At 48.1% G+C, this 25789-nt stretch overlaps 1 protein-coding gene across 30 annotated transcripts in view; it reads left to right on the top strand.

Annotated features, from left to right (window-relative positions):
- SVIL (supervillin) overlaps nucleotides 1-25789 on the top strand; it is a 761399-nt gene that overhangs the window by 307627 nt on the left and 427983 nt on the right. For all 30 annotated transcript variants that reach the window (XM_078663371.1, XM_078663368.1, XM_078663380.1 and 27 more), the window contains one exon: nucleotides 14015-14072. In XM_078663371.1, the coding sequence (XP_078519497.1) occupies nucleotides 14065-14072 (8 nt within the window). In that variant the 5' untranslated portion in view covers nucleotides 14015-14064. The remainder of the gene's footprint in view (nucleotides 1-14014; nucleotides 14073-25789) is intronic.

Below are 25789 nucleotides of genomic sequence, written 5' to 3'. Positions count from 1 at the left end.
CTGTTCCATGAGTGTCAGTGATTTGCAATATACCCCTGCCTCCCCCCTGTTTCCTGTCCAGCCATGCTAGGAGTTTGCTGGCTTTGTCCCCAATATCATAGACTCTATGTTTAGTAGCGGCGATGTCTGCCATGGTCACACGCCTCAGGTGGTCATTGAGACGGCGTTGGTGCATCTGTAGGGAGTGCAGTGTGTCATCTGAGGGGTCAGTCGCATGGGCGGTGTTGGCCCTTTCGAGATCCAATTCCAGCTCCAGAGCCTCCCTCCCCTGCATTCTCTTGTGGTGTGCTATCGCCGCTATGGCCTGCCCCCTAAACACTGTTTTATACGCTTCCCACAATACTGAAGGGGAGTCAACCGAGGACTGATTTTCCACAAAATAGAGGCGGGTTGCTTTCCTCAGGTCCTTACTAATTGTTGGAATTGTGAGATACCCCGGAAATATCGGAAAGACCCTCGCACGTTTGGTGCCCGTACTAGACATGGTCAAAGTGATTGGTGAGTGATCCGAAATCCCCCTCGGTTGTATCTTCGCCTCGTCAATGTTGAGGAGGCCGTTCCCAAGTGTGAGAAAGTAGTCTATCCTTGAGAGGCTATTGTGTGTCGCTGAGTAATAAGTGTATTGCTGCTGTTCCGGGTGTAGCAGACGCCACACATCCACCAATCCCTGCGCTTCTAGAAAAGTCTGGAGTTTGCTAGGGCCGTCTGCGTGTGTACGTGCTGGGAACCGATCGAGGGGGTTGTGTAGAGTCATGTTAAAGTCCCCACCTATGAGAAGTTCTCCTTAAGGGAGGTCTAAGAGGAACTTGCCAAGGTCTGGCAATGCCACTGCCTGTAGTGCAGGCGGAATGTACACAGAAACCACATTCAGCTGCCTGCCTTCCCACTGGCCATGTACCGCTGCGAAGCGGCCCTGGTCGTCTATCTTTGTGGATATCACTATGAACTGGGAGGATTTCCGCAGCAATATACCTGTTCCGCGTGACCCCGAGGTGAATTCTGCGTGTGCGATCATGCGGTATCCTCGCCTATCCAATGCCCCTGTGGCCGCCCCCATCAGGTGTGTTTCTTGTAAAAGAATCAGGGCGGGTCCCTGCCTCCTAATTCCCTGTAACACTAGGCCTCTTTTGATCTTATCACCCAAACCCCTAACGTTCCAGGACATAATTTGTAAGGGGGCTGGTGGGGTGAGACTATTTACCCCAGCCATGGCAATCGCAGGTAACGAGGTCTGAGGAAGTCTGCAGGATGCAGCTCATCCCGCGACTTATAGAAGGATCTCGTCAAGCAGCGAGTCAGTCTCCCCATGCGTGAAGCAGTGCGTGTGGGCTGGCACGAAGCAGGCGCGGCGTCAGCATGCCTAGTTTCTTGTGGTCCCCCTCGTTGCGTGTGATAGTGTGCAGAGGCAGTGTCATACCAATCAGCATGTGCATGTGTCAAAACTTCAACTGGTGGGACCAACTGGTCCCCAACAATAACCATCCCCCCTCCCTTACACCCCCCCCTCCCTGCCCCCCTGCTACGCGGACCCAAAACTGCCCGCCCCCCCAACTGAGCAGAGTGCTTGCCCCAACCCCAAAACAGTGTACTTGCGCGTCGGGGTGAGGGACTCTCCGCAGTCAGCGGTCCCTCACTCTCTTCCCCGGAGGTCCATCACCCAGTGTCCAATGGCGGGTAGTGAGCCTGCGGCACAGTAAGTCTATCAAATCGCAAAAACCTGAAGACCATCAATCGTCGTTGTCCTCGGCCCCAGCTTCTTCTCTCATGGGCAAGCCGCTGTCCGGGCCCCCCCTGATGTCTGGGATTCCGGAAGATGTCCGGCATTACGGCCCTTCGGATGCCGGTTGGTCCGCCGAGGGCGAGTGCCAGGCCTCCATCCCTCCAGCCAGTCTTGCACGGATTCCGGGGTATCAAAGAACCATGTTTAATTGTCGGCTACCACCCGTAGCCTGGCCGGGAAGAGCATGGAATATGGGATCTCTCGTGCCCTGAGTTCTTTCTTCACCTCGAAGAAGGTTCTTCGCCTGCGAGCGACATCCGCCGTATAATCCGGGAAGAAAGCTACAGTGGAGTTCTGAAGTCGGACGGGGGGGGATGCCCGTGCCGCCTGTAGGATGGCATCCCGGTCCCGGAAGTTGAACAGTCTGGCAACTATAGGCCGTGGGGGCGCCCCTGGTTTCGGTTGACCACCTGGCACGCGGTGCGCCCTTTCTACGGAAAAGAAGGTGGACAGTCCTTTCGGTTTAAATTCAGTGGTGATCAAGCTTTCTACATATAAGTCCACGGCTCTCGTGCCTTCCGACTCCGGCACACCAATTATGCGGACGTTGTTGCGCCTGGAGCGCCCCTCCTGATCATCGAGCTTCTCGCGTAGTATCCTGTTGTCCGTCGCCAACTTTGCCATCTCCTGTTGGAGTTCAGAGACATCCTCAACAAGGGATTTCGTGACCACTTCCATGGCGTTGACTTTCTCCGACATTTTGTGGAGGTCAGCTCTGAGCAGCGTGACATCCGTTGAGATTGAGCCCACCGTAGTCTGTAGCTGAGCCAACGCCTGCATTACGTCGTCAAGTGTCGCCTTCTTTCCCCCCGGGGCATCCGCGGATTTGCTCCCCGTCTCTTTCCCCGCCGCGGGGGAGGTGGCCGGCTTATCATATGCATAGCGTTCTAAGCGGGCCTGCGTAGTGCCACTCTTCGGTCCTTTTCCCGCCATGGCTGTGTTCTTCGCGGTTTCCCGGCCTTTCCGATCTAGTTTGGTCTGTGCACCTCACCCGCAGCGGGTGCAGTACGTTAGTGTCTTCGCCCACTCGCCCGAGCGACTAGGCAGCCACTCTGCTGTCCTTAGGTGCTAGCGAACCAAGCGCCGCCAGGTGCTGTATGACTGCCCCGCCCCCCCGCACCAGTGGTGGTCCGCAGGGTGCGGTGCGACTCACCAATTGGGCCCAGACTCGTCCCTCAGCCCCCATGTCTCTCAGGGCGGGTTTGTGCTCCCAGTGTCCATCTCCCGGGTGGGGTGCACGGGTGTGTTGCGGTGCTGGTGATCCTCTTGTGGCTCCGCGGGGGAGCTGCAGTGGCCGGCTGTAGCTTGACTGGCTGTACGGGGGGGGGAAACCGCTCCTCGCCCCCCCACACCAACCGTATCGTGCTGTTAGATCCTCCGTTGCGTGGCCGGCGATGTGTAGGCTGCCACGGGGATCGAGGAGCGCCTGAGGCAGGGTGCTGTGTGTGGCGAGACCCTCACCCGCCCGCAGCGTAGACGGACCCCGGGCGCCAACGGCAGTGTACACCGTCCGGTCTGCTCTTGCCGTTAGTCACACACTGCGGGGAAATACCTCTTTGCGGTCGGGCAGCGTGCACCAACCTCCGTCGACCAGGATATTGGCGGCCGACCCTCACAGTCCTCAGCTCTCCAGTCGGGCAGTACACAGGTCCGGAGGTAGCGGCCAAGGTGGGCAGCTGCCGCCACCCCTTCCCCGGCGGCAGGCAGTGTAGTCAGACGGGGCTGTGGACGATATGCGGACACTTCCGGCGCAGGTTCCCCGGGCGGCCTCACTTCCTGCTGGGTCAGTCGCTCAGGTAAGGTCCCGGCTCAAACGGACAGGGTAGGCCAATCCGCAGCTCTGACAGAGCTCGGTCTCCAGTCGTCGTATTCGGACGCCGCTTTCCGCCACTCACGCCGCCCGGTCCTGGGCTCTGGTTCCCTCCTTGGGGTTGATAAAAGTGTCGGATTATGGGCCGGATAGTCGGAGAGGCCGCTTCAACTGCGGAGCCTGTCCCTTATGCTGCCGCCATCCTCGGCTGCTAGCCACGCCCCTCCCAGAATCTTATTTTACTTTATTTTCATTTTGTACATTCCAATTAAATCTCACATGATTGCTTGTTTTTAGCCAAGCACAGAGTAGTCCTCCTTGGCTCTCGAACCAAGAACGTAATGTATGGAAAAGTATAATAGAAAGTAAATGAAAGTGTATTTATGGAAAAGAATAATGGACGAGTAAATGAAGGTTTATTACTCTTATATGAGCAACAGTTATTTATTTAAATGAGGATCATTTTCAGTTGTAGGAGACATTGACTATTATAAGTTTTTCAAGAATTCCCACTTGTTTTAAATGAGGCATTTTGAACGTTGTCAAGAATACAAAATAAACATTCCCGTTCATGCCTTCTCACTTACCAGAATGCCTGTCTTCATATTCCTTTCTGTTGGGTCTGTGCATGAGATTATGCGTAGTGGTCCAAGTCTAAATGAATGGGAGAGACGGTCTTCTAGTTTAGGAGAAGAATGATACGACTGCTGCAGAATCAAGGAAGGATTACTTTGACCACTGCTCTCAGATCAGGCGTTTCTTCAATTCTTTTTTCCACCATTGGGTCTGGAAACAACTGCTTAAGCTCCGAGGGCTCAGCAGTTTTGCCACATACTTATGGATTGTCTATCAAGAGAAAGGAAATGACAAAGTATAAACACCAAAAACACATATGAACACCGAATAGGTGATGGAAGTACACCGTAAGCTGTAGACGTTGTTAACCACGTGGTTGGAGAATGCATGAAAGGGGAGAGAACCTCTCTGGGACATGGAGAATGCTCCCTTTAGGTTCTACTCCTAGTGCCACCTAAACTTGCCCAGAAACACCAAGTCAAGGTCTGCAATCTCTGCCTGGCAAGGGTTCACAACACTAAGACATGCAAAGTGTACTCCGAATTCTGGCCGTAGACCCTGAGAGCGAGAGAAACAGATGCAAAAACGCCACACAAGCCTGTAGGCACAAAACGAAAAGGGGCTCATTACTGAGGGAACTTGGACTGTCAAGTGAGGAAGAGGACCACGTTGAGACAAGTAGTGTAGGTGGAACATTCAGACGCTGAAGTAGAGGTCGGCAAAACCGAGACCAAACAGCTGACAGAGTGCCACGGAGAGAGATCCTCAAAAGCAGATCAAGTTAACATCCAAAAACATTGCGGGGCAGAGACAAAACTTTTGCACTCAAAGCTGCATAAGACTACCTCAGCGTCTAAGCATCCCGTGACCAAAGGGACTATAGGCCAAAATAATTCCACAGGACCCAAAAGGAAAGCCCCAATGGCGATTAGTCTTTATAAAAACCTTTGACATTGAAATGAGAAGTAAAGGCCCAGGCATCAGCGGGCTCGCTGGACTCGAAGTCATTGGAAACCATTGGCACCAAAGATCGAACCCTCGTAATCAAGAGGAAGAAGAGACTGCTCAAGGCAGAAATGGCAGCGATACTGCATAAAAAGGATTTTGGTGCCGCAGTGAAAGAATGCAGCATTCCCTTAACCTTTAGGACAGGAAGAAGAGCAGGGTGAGCTTGAGCCATCGGTAACCCTGGAGCCACAAGAAGAGTAACAAGTTGTTCCCCTATGATGAGGAAGACCAAACAATCTTCCAAGATGCTGAAAGCGGTGAAGAAGAGTGACAGGACCTCGACCATCACCGCCCGACGACTTTGCTATATGTTATGCAGTTATAAAGTGAGCAATGGACAAGTATGGGGCCCAACAAGATGGAGAGGACTTAGGCCAGTTTACTCCCAAAGACCCTCCTACCGTCCCAGAGCAATATCCATCCCAGATCAATATCTCCCCATGCTGCCAAGCATCCTGGTTGAAGAAAGTAGTGAACCAGCATCATGCAAAACAGCAACATCAAGAATTGAGAAGGAATACAAACACTCCTCAAAAGAATCCACATACATAAGGGAACTGCAGTAGCCGGCTCATCATTGTGGCCCTTCGATGACGAGGGCCAACGTACCAAATTCCACGCCCCCCCCCCCCCTCCGAAGCACGAGCGCAAGAAGGTGAAGATGGTAAACCAAAATGTCAAAAGGAGCTCAGACAGTGGAAAATTGCGAACTACAAAACACTCCTCAACCGTTATGCCCATAGGCAGTACGAAGAGGTCTGAACTTTTAAAATGCCTCCAGGGCAATTCCAGAAACTGGGAGCATCACTGGTAGAAGAGTTGAAAGTAATAGCAAACACTTGCTTAGAGTCTGCTTTGATATGGAGGACCCGGCCAGGAGACAGGAGGCAAAAGGGACATTAATGAGTAGGCACGCCAGGCTGCAGTTGTCCAGAACCATAATGAGGTTGAAGCTGACATCACAAATAAAACCTTAACAGTAGAAAGCATGTTTGGACCAGCGGTGCACCACACCCTGCAACAGATATAAAAAAGACGAGGATGCAGCAACGGTTATGGGGGTGTTAAAGAACAGGGGTCAACCCAACAAGACCAATGAGCTGATGAGGGTTTGAAAGCACAGCAACGCAGCCATCCTATCAACAGACGGCTCTGCAACATGGTCCACAGAAACAGTGGCAGTTCCAACAAATGCAGCCACCAGAGCTTTCAGGCATAACCCACAGAAACCGTGGCAGTTCCAACAAATGCAGCCACCAGAGCTTTCAGGCATAACCAGGGGAAAAGGGCACCGCTCCTGAGGAGCAAGATCCTGCAACAAGTGACTGCACCTACTAAATGCCCCACCACAACACCAGTGGGCTAGGGGCCGAATACAGGTCTTCCTGCATGAATGAAGGAGATTTGTAGAAAGGGTGAGCAACCCAATATACCCTTGTGGGCTTGGGCAGATACTATGTTTGAAGAAATTGGGCCAGCAAGGCATTTTGTTTAAAATTCTCAGTATCAGCAAAAAAGGGGACTCTGAATAATCGGAGTCCCCTTTTTTGCTGATACTGAGAATTTTAAACAAAATCCCTTGCTGGCCCAATTTGAATGAAGGAGAGTCACCTCAGGCAAATGGATACTCCACATCATCCAACATGGCTACTGTATAGAACTCCTAAAGAGACCATCGGAGACAAAACTAAGGACAGGATCACATATACGGAGTTAGAGCGGCATTGCCTGCAACAAGTGCAGTAACTGCAGGAAAATAAAAATAGAGTACCCGTAGCAGAAATCAATCAGGAAATTACTCGACCTACTTCTTCACCCCAAAACCGGACAAGTATCTAAAATGAATCCTGGACCTTTGCTTCCTAAACAAGTTTATGAAAACAAAAAGAATTAAGGTTGATATTGTGACTGCGGGAAAATTACTACATGACAGCCATAGACTTCAAAGACACCTACTTACACATTCCCATGAATCACAAACAGAAACAAAAATCTCCTGCTTGTTGCCTACAAGGACCACTGCCAATTCAGGGTGCTCTCCTTCTGAATCAAATTGGCACCCAGAGTTCCCAAAAAGCCTAGCATTAGTAGCCATTCACCTGATGTGAAAGGGACTACATGTGCATCTATACTTAGGCAGTTGGGTAATAAATGCAAGCTCTTGTACATAATGCAAAAAGAGCACTAGTACAGTCATAAACACACGCCATAGACTGGATTTCATTTATAACCCTGGAAAAGTCTTCAATGAAGCCAGAAACAAAATATCTTCCTAGGAGCAAGAATCAACTCTGCCTTCTCTATCTCTGAGGATTCGAGCAGTGACAGAGCAAACTTGCCTCTACAACAAGGGTGAGTCTTGAACAGTGTGAGCGGTGGGGAAAATTATAGGCATGGTGACCTCATGTATCCCACTGATCCCACATTAAAACTATACATGAGACCACTGCAAGAGTGGATACAGAACCAATGGTCACAGGGAACTGGGAGATGAGAAGATCTAGCATTTGAAATGCGGAGTGGAAGAGAAGATGACATGGTGGAACGTGGACAACATGACCGTGGGAAGACCTTGCACACAACCAGCTCAAAAATTGGCCATTTCCACGGATGCGTCCCACCCGGAAATGAAGGGCATATATGGGGAACTGAAAATCAGAGGGCTGTGGAATGGAATGCAGAAGAAGTTATCCAGCACATAAATGTCCTGGAGCTGAAGACTGTCTTCATAGCCCTAAATATCTTTCAGACATGGTGAAGGGAAGGACAGTACTAATTCAGACAGACAATACATACCGTGATGTTCTACCTGCACAAGCAGGGAGGAACACAGTCTGACATGCTGTCCAAAGGATTCCAAGATATATGGACCTGGGCCGTCCAAAGAGAAAACCCTAATTACAATACACCTGCTAGTTGTAGAAAACAGAGGAGCAGACAAACATCTGTCTCCATGAATGGGAAATGAATGATCCAGTGCTCCAACATGCCTTCCGTCTGTGGGGCACTCCATACATTGATCTGTTTGCTATCCTGGGCAATGCAAAATACCCAGACTTAGCTTCCAGGCACCCACTCTGCCGATCCCAGGGGTAAGCCATGTTGATGGACTTGCCAGGGAGATTTACATTCGGCTGTCAACATCCCCCCCCCCCCCCCAACACCTTCCACCACCACCCCAAACACCTCCCCCCCCCCCCCCCCTTCAAAATACCACTAGTAACAAGCAAAATTTCAGAATCATGCAGATCCTAATTGTCCAAAAGTGGGCAAGACCAGCTTGGTCCTCAGACCTTGTGGAAGTGGCAGAAGGAAATCTAAAAGATAATAAGAAAATTACCAGAAACACATAATCTCTCCATTAAATGAGGGACGATCCACCACCCAGATTATAGCAACCTGGGCTTAGTGGACTGGCTCCGGAGTACATGGTGTTTGGATACTCAAATCTACCTAAACGATCCATGGACCTCCTCTGATTCCAGAAGGGCAAGCACAAGGACGAGCTACACAGAAAAATGGCAGAAGTATGTCCTGTGGTGTAGACAGCAGAATGTTCCACAGCAGAACAGAGCACACCACTATAAGATACCTCACTTACCTGTTTGATAACAGACTAGCATGTGCCTCACTGAAGGTACATCTAGTGGAGAGCTCAGAGAGCCATTTATTTGCATCTTTTGCAGACTTCCGGACCGGCTCACATGAGAAATGGCACCATTGCAAGGTGGATAGTGCCAGCAAACAATCCAGTTATGCTACAAACCGCAGGCATGTGTGTGGGTACAAAGCCCAGAGCACACTCCACAAGGAAGAAAGGAGAGACCTTAGACTTCATAGCGAATGTGCCTTTAAATGAAAAATGGATGGCTGCCCCATAGTCAGCAGCCCACACCTTCATCAAACACTATTGCGTGGGCATACATATAAACAAGAAGTCAGAAGTAGGGCAAAGTAAAGAAAAAAAATAATTTTTGACACCACTACCAGGAGTGATCAGAGATGCTGCTACAAAACCAATGCACAGCAAGTCAACTTAGAAAAGGAAAAACAAAATGGTTGCTTAGTTGTAGCAGTTTTTAATCATGAAGAGTTTTCTGGATTCACATGCAACCCTCCACCACTCCAAGGAACAATGAGGTGAGACAGAGGGAAGGGCCTATGTAACACTGAAGACCCAGAGGAAGCCAACTGACAGTCACCAAAGGGGTAAAAAGAATCTGAAGATGGCGACTATGCCCAGGGGCTTCTGGGGTGCGCGTGTGATATCATAGTAGGTTGGACATAGCACCAAAGGGCTAGACTAGCCCAACAACCACAAAAAGAGGAAGACTAACCATAAGATTCTGGAATAATGTACATGTGAATCCAAAAAACTCTTCAAGCTGTAAAACTACTAGTGGTAAGTAACCATTTCAATTTTATACATTATAGGTACAGGGACTTCCAGCCAGCCCCCTTCATCAATTGGTCTCGTGTCATTCACATTTTTCTTGTGCCCACTACCTCATTCAACATGGGGTAGTGCTCAGCTGACTTCAGCCATTAGCTAATTTCACTGTAAATTAAGCATTCTGCCCTTTCACAAGGTGTACATCCGACCCGAACGTAGTTTCCTTCAATGCCAGCAACCACTACTGCGATGTGTTTTTAAAATTTTATTAGCGACGACCCTGCACCTCTAAAAATATATATATAGATTTTTTTTTTAAATCGCACAGCAAAACCATCATTGACAAAGCCAGAATTCTGCCAACCAACCACAGATAAATTTGCTTTGCAAATGCATATTTTTGTTTATTACGTCTTTTGTGGTTGCTCCAAATGGGCGTTGTGCAAAATATTCACAAAAGGACCAATCCCTAATTGGGTAACAATGGTATGGCCTGTTCCTGACAGACAATCGTGCAAACCAATGTAAACATTACACATGAACATTGCTTGTTCCTTCTCATACATTGACAGACAATCGAACAATCGCAATTTAAACATTACAAGTGGACAATGCTAAGCCCTAGACTGGCAAAAAGTAGGTAGGTTAACATCTCTGTAAAATTTTAAATGGAAGAACTGTTTAGATCAATAGAGAAAAATAATTTTTTCACAGAAGCATAGTATATATAGAAGAAAATAGAGCGGTTAAGAGACTGCACAGCAGACTCATCACATGGGCAGACGAGCACAGCACAGGATCAAATTGTCCCATGGGGGAAATAATGATCTATTAGTCCCTAGGCACAACTTGGACAGGAGTGTGTGTTCCCAAGGGTTCACAACTCATCAACTCAAATACTGCTCAAGAGTGGGGAAGGTTTTATGATTGCGCAGTCCGGCATGAGTTTTTCGCAACTGCTACTGTTCCCTGGAAGCCCCGCTATAAGACAAAAGGCGTTTAACCTTAGATATGTCCACCTTTGTGAGCAAGGTCAAATTAATACATGTCCTCCCATTCAGTTTCTTTAGCCATGGCTCACATAGTCCAACCATGGAGTAACAGTACCCTTCTCATGCCTTGAGCAATCAGTGATACCTTCCCTATTAAGGAAGGTAGGCTAAAAATGCCCAAAGAACCAAAAAGGCCACCCTAATTTGATCAGCTGCATAGGGGATGCCAAACTTCTCCTGTGCGGTCGAAAGCTTTTACCCCAGGGGACGATGGCAACATTGATTCTCCTCCTGCATTGTTGTGACATCCTGGTAACCCCAGACCCCTGCACCATACGTTAAGACCAGTAGGCACTTTTGCGGAAAGACCTCCAGAAGGGGCTGTACTGGCCTATTGCCCACTCTCTTGGAAAAGTCAAACAATGTGCCCACAGAATGACTAAAGTGTAGGCACTGGTTAATTTTGCAGGGCGACCATGTGGATCTCTCATCGAACACAACTTCCAAGTACAGGAATTCTGTAACTCAAGTCCTACTCCTGCCTTTAATAAATGACCCCATCTTCCTGGCACTCTTCCCACATAAAATATACTTGGTTTTTGCTATATTAGTGTCCAAATCCAATCCATCCATTATATTAAAGCTGCTGATAAAGGCTCTCTGGCCGTTAGGGGTATGGGACATTAACACAGCATAGTCTTTGTAGAGCAAAACTTGAACAGACTGACTCTATTAATGACACGTCCTTCCCTGAAGAAACTAAGGAAGCATTTAAGCCATTAGTGTCCAGTAAAAACAAGGTGGGGCCCAGGACTCGGCGCTGGCGGGCACCTCATTGTAATATAAAGGCGTCCGTGCATTCTCCATCTGACCCACCTCTGACGGAAGCGCTGACGCCACACTGTAGCGCCCGAAGAAAAGTAACCAAATACTTTCCCATCCCTATGGTCAAAAGAATATCCCAAAGCTTACTGCGTTTGACCCGATCTACCGCACTGGACCGATCTATAAACAAAAGGAATAACTGGCTCCTTTTAGCAAACTTATATTCGCGAACAACTTATAAGCGCACTAACACTCTTTATCAAGCCAACCTGGTGCAGCTTCTTTTGAAGTCTTCACCTGAATCTGGAGATTACCCTTGATCTGAACATTCAAGGATTTAAAAGCCTCAAGTATAGCAAAACTGGTTTGAGTTTCCACCAGCAGATGATCCATTAGTAAAGGAAAACTAGATTATATCAGCTGGATAAATGTAGAAAAATCCACACCCTGTCACCTAAGCCACAGGCCTTGATCGTGCAAGCAAACCCACACGGGGCCAGCCTTTACACAATGATGAACTGGCCTAGGGAAAGCCAGTGATACCTCAATAGGGTTGTGATCACTGAAGGCACTAACGCCACATTGATGGATGGTGGCCCATGGTAGGTGGAACTAAGACCTAATTAATAACAGAGCCCTGTCCCTGCCCATTAAAGGTGGGAGTGTCTGATTCAAGGTTTCCTTGGAGATCCATTCTGCCAGCCAGACTCAAATTGGGACTTTAGCTGCTTTCCACTCGTATTATAGTTATTCCCGGAGAAGACGAGTGCCGAGACGAGTGCCGAGTCATCTGAAAGAGCTGAATGACATTATGGTTTGAACCCAGAATGGCATTGAACTCCTCCCTCCTTCCCATTAAAATTTTGAAAATGGAGGACACAAGTGTGAACCTTCTCTTTAGGCAATGTACAATAGAGAACACGACCTCTCAATTACGTAAGAAATCATTAGGTCCTACAGAGTTCTAAACAATGTGACACAAATTAAATGAACTGGGAAGCACCACCAACATAATCTGTATCCCGGATGATTAAAGTGGCCTGGCATGGTCAGTTTCAATAAGAAGAGCTAGGCTCTTGGTTTCATCCTTCTCGTGAAAGCATTTGTCTGTGATCAAGAACCTATATTATGCAGAACCACCTCATTACATGGGGATCCCTAGGAGTATCACCTCTGTAGTGATGTTCCATGATGCTTAAATGATCCCTCTGGCCAGACTTCTAGGAGGCTTACATTTTCGTTTCCAGAAACGCAGCAAGCAACTGCAACGTAAACTAAAGTAGGAGCTGAGGAGACGACAGTGGAAACATTTGTGAAGTATGCTCTGACTTTGCCTCATGAGCACCAAAGGTCCTATTGGACCTAATGCCGCCCGTTCATCTAGACACTCATTGGTTCTACCATGAACTTTAGAGCAAATACTATGCAGCATGATTTTTTGTTCGCCACCGCTCTGTAATTCCTCGTAGAATGCAGTTACAAGAATGAACTTCTGTCTCACTCATGGTGGAAAAGCCTCTCGTTCCAACAGCACTTTGATAAAGTCACATTGGTACTAGCTGTCGTAACCTCCCATTTAGATTACTACAATGACATATGAATGGTCTCACAACAAACTCCATTGTAGAATCTGTGTCCTGCTGCCCAGCTACTTCTTTGCCTGGTGGTGTCCAAGTATGATTTCTACACTGAAGCCTTTATCCTGGCTTTGTATCAAAGAAAGAATAGATTTTAAAAATCTGTCCACAGGTCAACAAAAATCCAATTCCCTTCCCAGGTTCTTTCCTGGATTATCGCTTAGTCAGCCAGCATGAAGCCAGATAGCTCCCACATAAAAGGTTTTTACTATCCACCCAACCACTGTCTTAGTTGCAAACATTTGGTTAAACAATATTCACACCATTAGAGCACAAGGCTTAAAATGCTGTCCTCCCACTGTAGCCATAAAAGGAAGCTACCCAAGGTGTTTTGATTCACCCCTTTCAACATGAACACGACCACAAAGCGTGTGCTTTCAATTTTTGTATAAGCCTGGCACTTCGGCTCTGGCTCTGTGGGGTTCTGGCTCTGTGGGGTTCTGGCTCTGTGGGGTTCTGGCTCTGTGGGGTTCTGGCTCTGTGGGGTTCTGGCTCTGTGGGGTTATGGCTCTGTTGTATTCCCTGCCTGTCAAGCGCTTAGGAGTTCCATCTGCCCATCATGACTGATGTCGGGGGATACCCGGCGGTGTTGTCTTTACTTGCATAATTGAGTTTGATCTGACACCGTGCTTCAGTCCTCTTGCAGGTTTTTTCGGGAGCAGCTTTAACCACTCTATTTGTTTGTTCATTCGTTTGCCAAGTGTCGCACCCTCTTGTACAGCTACTTGTGGCTGTCCTGATGAGGACTGAATGACCTAGAAGAAGACAAGCCGTAGATTTGAAATCTCCTGCATTTCTCTAGTTTAGCAGTCTTCCCCCATCCCATGTATGCTAGATTTGTTAATTTTTTAAAATCTTTTTTTCACAATGGTCTTTTGTATGCAGTTATACAGTTTCTGTAATAAGTCTGTAGTCCAGTGTGTTTCAATGAATCGTAAGTGACTACCAGCGTTTCTATAATAATGGTTTTCAGTGAGAATTTTTGTTTAACAGTTTCAGAACTTCGGAAACTTTTTGAACCAAACAAGAAAGCCAGTTTGGAAATGAAAAGGTAAGGGTTCATTTTAATCTTTAAAAAAAAAAAAGAATTTGTGGCCTATTGTTTAGTTTTAATGAACAATGTTGCTGCATGTTCTTTAGCATTTTGTCAATCGATTCTAATTAAAATGTTCTGGCTTTCATCAGGTATTAAGAAGTACATTGTTTTGGGAACGCTATTACTGATTTACACGATGCCCCAAATATTTTAAAAATGGATTCCTACTGTTTTATGGAACAAGATTGGGAACATGTGGGAGAGTTACCCATGAAGCAAAAGTTGAGAGCTTTTTATGAAGTAAAGCCGAAACCCATCTATGACCTGCTTAAAGAATATTAGTGGTTTTCGAAAAATAAATTCCATTGGTATAAGCTGCTTCTCCTGGAAACTTCATTACCCAAATTGATATATTGCCGATTGCATATTTTAACTTGTTAGACTCCTCCCAACCAGTGGTGACTGCCTCTGTACAAGATTGGGGGTGGACTGGGCGGTTCGGGGGTGAGGCATGGGGATTAAAAAAAAAAAATTGCTTTCGCTGCCGCACATCTTTCCTCCGTCCTTGCTCTCTACTACCAGAAGCACATGGCTCCTGGACTTTCCCAGCCAATCAAGACTGTGCACAAGCCGCATCGTGATTGGTTTGAGTGGCCTGTTTGGCCGCTAAGGCAGTACCTGGGCAGCTGGGTATGTTCTTCACTGGGCTGCGCAACACCGCACAGTGGAGAGCATGCATGACTGTTTAGCCGGCCCTAGAGGGCCGACCATACTGTCAAGCTCACATAGGTAGTGCAAACCATTCCCGCTCCCTCTGACGGCAGGGAGCCCAGCCCTGCCCGTCCTGGCTGGAGTCTTGACAAAAAAAAAATAACTTCTTATTTTCTTTTGCACTGCTCAACTAGCAGTGTGGTGATGCTCCTATGCCTTAGCAGAGGAGCTGCCACTGCTGCCAACAGGTATGTATATTTTTAAGGATGAATCGGTGACCTTATTCTTCCTTCCAGTTAGTTTCTTGCTGTGTGAATTTTCAATGAAGGGAACAATCTAATTTTGAACTACGATGTAGTGTACAATTGCCTTTGTGTTTTGCCCCCGTTATGTTATGTATATTAAGTGCACTAATCACCTCCGAGGGGGTCTCTCAGCGCTAATGCACATCACTAATTCAATTCGCAGAATTAACAGAGATTAAAGGTTAAAAAGACTAGTTTTTAGGTTTTTAAAACCAAATAAAACTAGATCAATGCAGGAGCACCGATGCAATGGTAACTGATTTTGGAATCGTGGAAAACATTGGTATTAAGGGGCCAAAAAGAGAAAAGGAGCGGCGTCCATGTATGGGTGTGCGTATACGCGGACCATGCAGTAGAAGTTGCTTACTAGACCTAAGATTGTGGGTTGAAATGTAGGGCAGCAGCTTGTTTTGCAGCAAACAGGCAACTTCCATGTAAGGACTTGTGGACCAGACAGAAGCTTGCAGGGTACACATTTTTATGGGAAGCCAGTGCAAGGATCTTAACGTGGGTTCAGAAGGAGATTTGAGGTGGTAGGTTGCAGACCAGGCTGGCGGCAGTTTCCTTACAACATGGAGCTTAGCAAAAAGTCCCTCATTCATTGCAACCATGGGGGCATTTTCATAATTCTGTCGACTAGCAATTAGTGCCTGGGTGAGTGATTTCTTGGTCTGTAGAGGTAGCCATTGGAAGGCTTTCCTAAGCATATGCATCAGACCAAAGGATGATCCAGGGATTGAATTCACATGTTCTTTCATTGACCGGTTCTCATCGATCAAGATGCCCAGATTTTTTAACTACCTCTTTTGGGAACTGAATCTGACCCAGTTCCATAGGCCACCAGTCAGACCAAAAAGAATGCTCCTTCTGAAAAAGCAGAATTTCTTTCTTACTGGAGTTCAGTGGAGGAAGTTGGCTGACATCAAAGAGTCAATCTTGTTAGTACGTTTCCTTAATCTTTGTTGGATTCTGGGTTAGGCCTCAAAGTGATAAGATGTTATCTGCATACGAAATGACAACAAAGCTGCATGAGCTTATCCCTTTGACCAGGAGGACCACTTGTATATTAAAGAGGGTAGGGCACAGATTATCGCTGTGACACCCCCTTGTCTTAGGCCATATAAAGATCTAGCTGTAAGGATTGAGTTCAATCAGTTCAATCAGTCAAAGTATTTTAGCCAGCCTAGTGATTTACCCCCAACACCAATCTTCCCCTAGTATTTGGATTAGGGTTGCATGAGAAATGGTGTTGAAAGCAGAGGACAGGTCTATTGGAGCCAGCATAGCAGAGTTCCCCTTCATCAAGAGCAAGCCTGATCGAATCTAGAGCCTCCATTAGTGCGGTTTCTGCGCTATAATAGGCCAGGAAACCTGACTGGGAAGGATGTAGCCGAGTGGGGTTCTAGAAAATGAGTTGTCGAATGACTACGGTCTTCATAACCCTTCCAAGAAAGGGGCGCAGTGATATTGGTCTATAGAGGATCAGCAGTGGCTTTTTTTTTTTAAGGATTGGTCTGACACAATATGTTTTCCATTTTACTGGGAAGGAATCCATGCTCAGGAGAGGTTAAACAGGTCAGTGATATAGGTGAGAAGGGCTGTGGCCATGATGAGGTGGGTCAAGATAATCTGGTGATCTAGATCTGATCCTGTTAATCAATGCCAACACTTGTTCAGGAGTAACCGGATTAAAGGTTTCCAGAAATGTAGGGTGAGTAATGACTAAAGAGTTGGAAGGAATCAACCCTTCTGGGTCCGAATTGTTGGAAAATGTTTTGTAAATCTTAGAATTTTTTTCTTCAAAGTGATTTGCGAGATCATCGCAAAGAGCCTGAGAAGCTGAGATTGACAAGGCACAGATTGAGGGGTTGGTAAATCTTTCAAAATCTTACAAAGTTCTTTTGTTGAATTTCCTACATTATTGGTCCTGTCAACTATGTGAGTCTTTCTTACTACTTTAATATTGTTGTGGTCATTTCCCAACGAAGTTTTGGAAATTTTGTCCCCAGGAGATTTTGTAGTCCTCCACTTGTGTTCTAGATTCCTGCAAACTATTTTATCACATTTAAGGGACTCATTATGTACAGAAAATTCAAGCGATATTGGCTGCTTATCTTTTTTACCAGCTATATAAAATTTCGCCTTATCATGCATATGAAAACCATTAAGTCTTTTCTACAGGTGTCCTAGGTCGACCAATAACTATACCATTGAATGCATTTGTAGCTTGAAGGCAAGTCTTAGCAGAAGTGGGCCCGTTTGTCCATGTCTTCTTAAACAAGGTGATATTGAGGTGGTTATCAATCGTCAGCATTTCTGTATCTGTTTTTCAGAGAAGCATTATTTTAAGTCCTATATTCCTAATGCATTGTTTTAGGGTTAACACTGGCCTGATGTAACAGCATGTTTCAAATGGGCATGTATTAAAGGTGCTCTAAAGAGCTTCATGACCAAGAAGGTGACCATTATTCAGCGAATAACTGCATACCCACACAGGCTACCTTTATACATGAATTCTGCTTGAAATTTCTCACAAACGGTTTCTAAGGTATTGTGAATTAATGGGGGATTATATGGTGGAATTTCTTTATACTGCCTACCACGCACGGGAATAGACTCCTCCACCTTTTGCTACTTGCCATATGCACATAAATGTCTTTACTAAGAAAGATGCGGAGCCATGATCTACTTAGCTGTTTGTTTTGCGCTTTGTTTTGAACCACTTGCTAAACTGTTGCAGGCCACTTTCTTTTATGGAATCCATTCCTTTTCAGGGGTGTTAGAAATGGGGATTTTTGGTTGGCTAAGGCTTGCCATACAAACAACAATGACCGGGTCCCCATAGGCAATTTCATATATTTTCAAAAGTGTATGTCGTCTTGCAACTTTTACAATTACACTTTTGAAAATATATGAAATTGCCTATGGGGACCCGGTCATTGTTTGTATGACTATATGAGTGGAGGGCGACTTGGGTCCTGTTTTTCTCTCTTTGCTCCTAATTGTGTGTATGGCTAAGGCTTGCGCCAAAGCCAGGCAGAAACCACTACTCTAATCAGGGCAAGGAAGTCATCCGCCAAGATAACCCCTGCTCACCCCCGTGGTAGCTTGGCACGAGCAGTCGGGCTTATCCCGGAGGGGATGTGTAAAGCGTTTGCACGCGCACCCAGCAACAACACCCAAGACCCACCACAAAGGAAACTCCACACAAGGTTATATATAAAAATAGCCTTTGTATTATACCAAACACATTAGACAATAAAGTCACAATTTACACTGTGCCACTGGCACCGGCCGAATTTACAGGGGATTATATACATGGGACAGGGCCACATGGACCACTGTCCGGAATAAGCACTTGGTAGAACTCACACTTTGTAGAAAAAGCACTTTGTAGGCATAGCACTTAGAACATAGAATAATTGTAGCACCAAATAGCAAATGTAGCACACAACCAGTAACTACTGGTAAAAGTTAAGTACATCCTACGCAATCCTAAACACCTTAGGCATATATCACGCAGGAAACCATGAATTGAGCCTGGCACCAGCGTGCCTCCTGGCTCTCCTCTGGGGCTCTAGATTAGCAAATGCCCCCTTCAAAGTTCGAGCCTCGGGGGCTCGAAACAACTGTGTGCCTGGGAGCCTCGTGGGCTCTACTGAAACCTGCTACCAACTGGGGGAGCGGCCCGCTGCCAGCCAGGGCCGCTCTACCCCGCAAAATGCCCCCGTGGATGTAGGCTCTCGGGCTCGAAATGAAATGTGGCCCCTTGGAGCCTCGTGGGCTCGAAACCAATGCCCCCGTTGGTGTGGGCCTCTTGGGCTAGAAAGGTACCAATGCCCCCAGGAGCCTCTCTGGCTCTAAAACAAAGCTAGCACCACTGGGGGCGGGTGGGCACGGGCAATGTGCCCCGACGCCCCCCACCTCTTCTCAAATGAGCACCGGGGCCCCCACTCACCGGCACGGCAGGACTCCTCTGGTCGGAGGTGCGGGCAGGGCTCTCTGTCTCCGGGGCTGCGTCCACAGTATGGGAGCCCCGCAACACTGGTGCTGGGTTCTGCTGGCGGCCCGGGGCTCTCCCTACCTCACGGGAGCTCCGGGATGCCAAGACTCGGCCGGCTTTGCTTCTCTTCTCGGCGGCGGCAGGCGGGACTTCCTGGAAGCAAGCGGAAGTCCCGCCCCGCTCCAGGCGCCCGGCCGCCTGGCTTCCGGTTTGGGAGGCATTTTCCTTCCCGGTGCTGCGGTGGTGAAACTTGGGGCACAAATGAGGGGTAGGCTCCCTCTGTGAATAAAATAAACGTAGAAGCGGGGTGGGCACCCGCTAAGGCTCCCATAAACAGGGTGGGCACCCGTATGAATTTAGAACACAATTCGAAGACACAGGGTGGGCACCTGCGCACTGGGCACACTTAAATAAGCGGGCAAAATGGCGATAAAGCGCCCCCAGGCTCTAAAGGGACTGGCACCCAGCCCCAAAGGACAAAACAGAGCAAAGATAGTCCGAGGGCATCAGGGAGGGCAATGTAGGGCACAGGGGCCAGCACACAGCACTCCAGCAAGGAGGCTACCCCAATGGCGGTCCCTCCTGGGCCCCACTAGCAGCAAGCCCCCTCCTATTAGGATCCAAGCAGGAACTCCAGATATCCATGCATCCAGACGCAGCTGGTTCTGGAGCACTCTGTTGTGCTCAGCCCCTCTTTCCATTCACTGGCCAGGCTAGGGACAGCAAACGCACCACAGGGGGCGGAGCCAGCATTGTGTAGGGAAAGCCCAGCCCTATTCAGGTCCCAGGTGCAGCCCCTCCCTGCCATCAACATGCAGATCTCCCCATTCACCACCGGGGCAGGCCCATCCTGACTCCTGGAGCCAGGCACACCAGCCAGCTCCAGCCAATCACAAGCCAGACAACCAATTCACATTCACTGCACAGACAGGCAGACTTCTAGAAGTGGCACTTCCACACTAGACACAATAAATCTGCACACATCATAGCGCAGCATTTAGTCACACGAGTCCGCACATACCAAACCCGAGCCTGCACTCCACACACATCAGGAACTACAATGGACACACATAGCCACCATGCATTCCTATGGGATGGCAGGCCAATCTCACACACACACTCAGAGCGCACGCACTTTACACTGAGCCACAGTGCTAAAGTGCGCAAAGACCAGAAAACACTACACTTATCTTAGAGTTCAATGCAAAAAAGTTCAGGGGTGAACCTGCCAGAAGGGGCAAGTCCATCAAGGGGCAATTAAAAGGTCATAGCTTTTGCAGATTTTGTTAATGTGCCAGATTCACTAAGGAATTGGGTCCATGGTTGTTGGCAACTGAGTGTTCTGATTATGGAAAGGTAACATCTATTCTGCTGAATTACGGGATCAGTTATGTATGTAGAATTTCTAATTGGGTTACGGAAATTAAGTTCTAAATTATACATATTCAGTGCTTCCAGGGAAGCGCTCCATGCATATGTTGTGTATACCTTCAAATTTCTTAATTGTTGGAGCAGTGATTGGTGGTTTAAAACCAAACTGATAGGATTGCTATGGACATTGCTATTGCAGGTTTTGGGTAGATAAAAAATGCAGCAGTTGAAAAGGCAAGAATGGCTGCGATCCAGAACCTTCAAATGAGATGCACAGTTCTACATCACACGGCAAAAAACTAGGTTTTCCAAAAATGAAAAATTACAGTGCAAATAAAATTTGATTAACACTTTAGTTCATTTGGGGGCTAAGACCAGGATCAAACACTGCTCAAATTCTCCTCCTCCTATAACTGCTACAAGTGTTCAAATTCAATATATATTTTTTTACTTCAAAGGGGTAGACTACACTTGCAACTAAAGCCACTTTTCTTGTGTAGACAAACCGCTATTTAAACAGGGCCCTTCTGATAGAAGTGCTTGAAAAAGCTTTTTGACGGACTGCTTTTTGAAGCAGTACCAAAGGCTAAAGAGACACAAAACTATTGCCTTTGTTAAGTTTGCATCCTGGTGAGGAGAACTTAAGAGTGCATTATAACCCTACACGTCCGGTTATACAAACACATGGCTGTTCTCTGTATGGCAGACTTGAAAGATGATTGTTTTAAAATTCCCATCCACATGAGACTGGAGGTGTGAAGTGCCTGACTGCAGTGGGGACTACGTGTTTCTCTTCACCTTCAAAGATGATTGATTGATCCTTGGCACTATTCGGATGCTGCTCAGAACAGGACTGTTGTCTTCTGGTCTTCAGTCGCAGAGAATAATTTTGTCATGGCAACCTTCAAAACGATTCATGTCAATCCAGTGCTAGCAAAAACATAATAGATCTTCCTTGCCTCCCATTTTCATGGTCAAAGGTGAGCCTTGGGCATAAAGTCATACTTTGTGCATAAAGTCATACTTTGTACAATGTCCTTGTGCATCCTTCTCATACTCAGTCTGCCAAAGCGGACTACTTTGAGATTAGTTGGAAAATATGGCCGGATGCTTTGGGTGTGGAAGGGCAGCATACAAGACCTCCTATTCAAAACCGTTGTTTTGTTGATGGTTCTGTGTAAATAATTAGTGGAAATGGCAATCTTCTTTTTTTTTTTTTTTTTTTTTTTTTTTTGAAAACCTTTATTTATCATATGCATATTACACAGCGTCTGCCTACAACCACTACGGGCCGGCCGCTATGACAATCAACAACATTCCAGGTCGTCTTACTATGCGGAAAAGCTAAAAATAAGAGCGCTACGGTGTATTAGCAGCAGACATAAGAAGAATAACGGAGGTTTCATTTTATAAATTTAAAGAGGTGTCATACATTCAGACCAGACAACCGAAAGGGCGAGCCATACGACATAGTATCAAAGAGCAGCAATAGTTAGGATTTGTGCGTTGAACATTATAGGCAGGATACATAAACACTATACTTCATTCCGCGCCAGTCAGTGCCCACCCAGTCAATATATCACTGCAGGATTTATTTGCAAACTTAACCACTATATAGCAGGACATGAGAGGGCACAGTCTTACAGCAGGAAGAAAGGATCCAGTGTCATACAATAAAGCGAGTTTTACGTGGAACAAGCCATGTAGGAGGATACAGGCCCTCTAAGAAATATAATCGGGAAGTGAAAACAGGATATGCGAGCATTCAATGGCTGTGTATTAATATCCACGCCGTACACACAAAATCCAATAAACAGTGCAAACAACTTAAGCACAGAGTGCTAAATCCTACCCAAAAGGAACACCACCCGACCCCCCCGTCTGATCTAAAATATACGGAAAAAAAAAAAATGAAAAAAGAAATAGAAGAAATATAAAAGGAGAAACACAATCGTGCAAGATGGGCGCCACCCTGGGCCAGGCATCCCGCGGCTAATAATACAGAAGAAAGTAAAGAGCTGGCGAGAAGAAGGGTATGGCAGTCGCGACAGAGCATCGAAACAGACAAAAGTGGCATAGCGACAGACCCCAACCCACTCATGCCAGAGAAGTGAGGACAGAAGCGGCACCGCTATAAAGGAATAGAAGAGGGCCATAGAACCAAAAAAGGAAACATCTGAAAGACCCCGCCCACCCCGCACCCCTGCAGAAGGCTACGGCCAACCCTCCAAACAGCGTGCCTGTCGCCCTAATCCGAAACCCGAAATATAGTAAAGAAAGAAAGTAAAATAAGGAGACAAAAAGGAGGAAAGGGAATATGAAACAAAAATAAGATGTGAGGGAGGAGCCAGAGGATATGAACAAACACACTCGGCTACGACCCTCCCCCGACCAGCAAATGAATAATTATCAAATCAATGCTACACCTTCACATACAGCAAAAACCCGCAGGGGGGGGGAAATTGTAACGTTTCACAATGTCGAGAGTACAAGCATCAGTGCAACGGACAGGTAAACCAGCAGTCTATCAGTGTCTTGCAACTTACCCCCAGCCCTTCCTAATCACGAAACCAACCCAATAAAGGATAACATGAAGCGGGCCACCCAGCACAGAATAATCATAATGTTGACCAGGGTTACGGCAGTGATGTAGAGTAGGGAGAGCCACCATACTAATGGAATACAAAAAGTCAATGAAGCAAGTCAATTGTAGCAGCAACGACAGGGCAAGCAAAAGCAAGCCGGAGTCCAGTTTCGCAGTTCGACAATGCAAAAGTACCCCACCAGGACAAAAGCTCGAATCCATCGAAGCGGGAGCAAACAGCGGCCCACCATAGTTCCCAATTGTCCGGGAAGGAGCAGATCTCCGCGTCGTGTGCAAGTCCTCGAAGTCCGGGCGGTGAGAAAGCGGAGGTTCAAAAGCCACCGGCCCATCAAGCGGCCGAAGAACAGCGACAGCAACTCCTGGCGCAGCCGAAGGGGGCAAAGCAATGGAGGCATCAGGACGATAGGGGTGCATGAAAGAGCGACGACCCAAAATGGCGGCGGGCCGCATGGGGTCGGTAGAAGCACCGGGGGCCAAGACAGCGTACAAGGACATCAAGGCGTCCAGGACATCTCCGAGCGTGGACGCTCGAGCACACGCCCAGGCCTCCGCGCAATCCGGCCAGCAAGGTTCGTCGGTGCAGAGCGGATCACCCCCCACGTTGTTGGTAGCCATTTTGTGAGTTTCGCCGCCCCGCACTCCACCGTGGGCCCCCAAACAGTTCCCAAATGTAGGACTTTACAGACCTCCGGAGGTTCCCAACAACGGCCTCACCGGCACAGAACGGGCCGGCGCTCAATGGGGGGGGGGGCTCCTCCGAACAGTGGCGGGCCCCACAAGCGAGAGCCAGGCGCGGGGTTCAGGGCTGCCGGACAGAACAAAGGCGAAGGGACCCCTTCACACAGTCAGCCCCCGACACATCTCGTCCCCCTCCAGCCGCACGGTCCACAAATCGGGGCCGGTTCAGGATCGCCGGGGCATACACACAACGGCTCCCACCAGTGGCTCACTCTCGCGGCCGGGGCCGGCAATCTCGGCACCGCCGGTCGGGTCCCACAGGCGAGGTCCCGGTCTCGAGCGCCCGGAGGCCCCAATCCCACCGAGGGCACAGCTGCGGACCCACAGCACGCAGGAGCCTCCGGACCAGACGGTGAGTAAGAGTGGGTCGTTAAGTTCCAAAATCTGTAGTGAAGTATCGTCGCAGTACAGGATATATTGCAGGATATTCGAGGTTGGCCGGAGGGGCGACGGAGCCGAGCTAAAAGGCGGCCATTACGCTCTCGAGCTAGGCTCCTCCCCCCCTGGAAATGGCAATCTTGATCCCTCAAACTTGATCCATAAAACTAGTGACGGATGATGTTTCTGCAGCTGAGGTGTGCACCTTAAAATCTAATGGTAAGTTTTGCAGCGTGAATCTTTCTGGATTCACTATGCTGTGCATTATTCCGCGGTCTTGTGGTTGGGTCCGGATTCGTAGTCTTTTCTTTGTTTTTTTTTCCGTTTTTTTCTTAGCCCAGGTGGGCGTCGGCGTCACACCCCCTTGGGTGTATTTCCGGTGACGTCGGCATGCTTCCTGCGGAAGCTCCCACTCTTGGGCGCCATCTTCAGATTCTTTGTTCCGCGGTCGGGTCTGGATCGTTCCCGTTTGGGCTCCAGACATTTTTGGAGAAAGAAGAAAGAAAATACAGAAAAGACGAGGAGAAGTCATCTGAAGACTCCAGGGGACTTCATCGACAAAGTCAGCAAGGAGAAGGCGTTTTTCATCGATCATCGACGACCGTCGACGAACACGCGACCAGAGAGGCCCTGGACGCTCGATGATGGACAACACGCCGTTCAAGTTCTGCCGTAACTGCCACCACAAGTACGCGCAGAAGGACCAGCACCCGGTATGCAACCTTTGCCTACCGGTGAACCACGAAAGCTGAGACTGCAACGCCTGTTCCGCCTTCGCCCCGAAGACCCTTTGTGTGAGAGAGAGGCAGAGGGTAGCACACGCCACCCTGCAGGGGAAGGCCCCGACTCCGTCCCTCTACGAGCTGGGGATGTCCTCCGAGGAAGAAGACAACGCTGCCGCCAAAGACGACAGCTACACTGTCGTAGAGACCGATTACATGAAGACTTCTGACAAGGTAGGAGACTCTTCGGCCCCCAAGAACCCGAGACTCTGAGTCTAGAAAAATCGAGGGCAAGACCCCGAAAGCGCCGACGCCAAAAAAGGCGGCGTCCGCGACTACTCCCAGGCCCAGCGGATCCTCCGAGAAGGTGTCCCCGGCGCCGAGAGCTGCTGATCAGCAGAAAACATTGAAAATCGTCCCCGAAAAGGATCGATCGACGCCGAGGGAGAAAGACCCAAAACTGACGACGACGACCAGAGACCCAAAATCCGGTTCGACGTCAAACTTCGACACCGAAAGGCACGGCGACGAGCCATCTGCCGAAAAGAACAGCCGACCCATCCGATGCGGAACACGCGGCCGAGATGAAAAGAGAAGGCGCCTCGAGGCCGAAATGGAGAACATCATGCAGCGGAAGAAAGATTTCGATGCAAAGATGAAAGCCTTCACGATCCCTCGCAAGACCAAGCCACCGGTGGTGGAGGCGGTCGAGGAGGAGGATGAGATCGCCGAAGTCGCCGAGGAACAAGACCAGGACGTCGAGGTGATCGACGACCAGGAGGAGTACGAGAAGAGGTGTTTGCATACAAGCATGCTGATGAGGATCAATAGCCTAGATCTCTAATCCTTGCAGAGGTTCAGGCAAAGACCTTCTGGATTGGTCAGTAGTACAACCATGT

The sequence above is a fragment of the Lissotriton helveticus genome, chromosome 10, assembly GCF_964261635.1.
Source record: "Lissotriton helveticus chromosome 10, aLisHel1.1, whole genome shotgun sequence".
NCBI lineage: Eukaryota > Metazoa > Chordata > Amphibia > Caudata > Salamandridae > Lissotriton > Lissotriton helveticus.
This window is presented reverse-complemented; position numbering and strand designations above follow the sequence as displayed.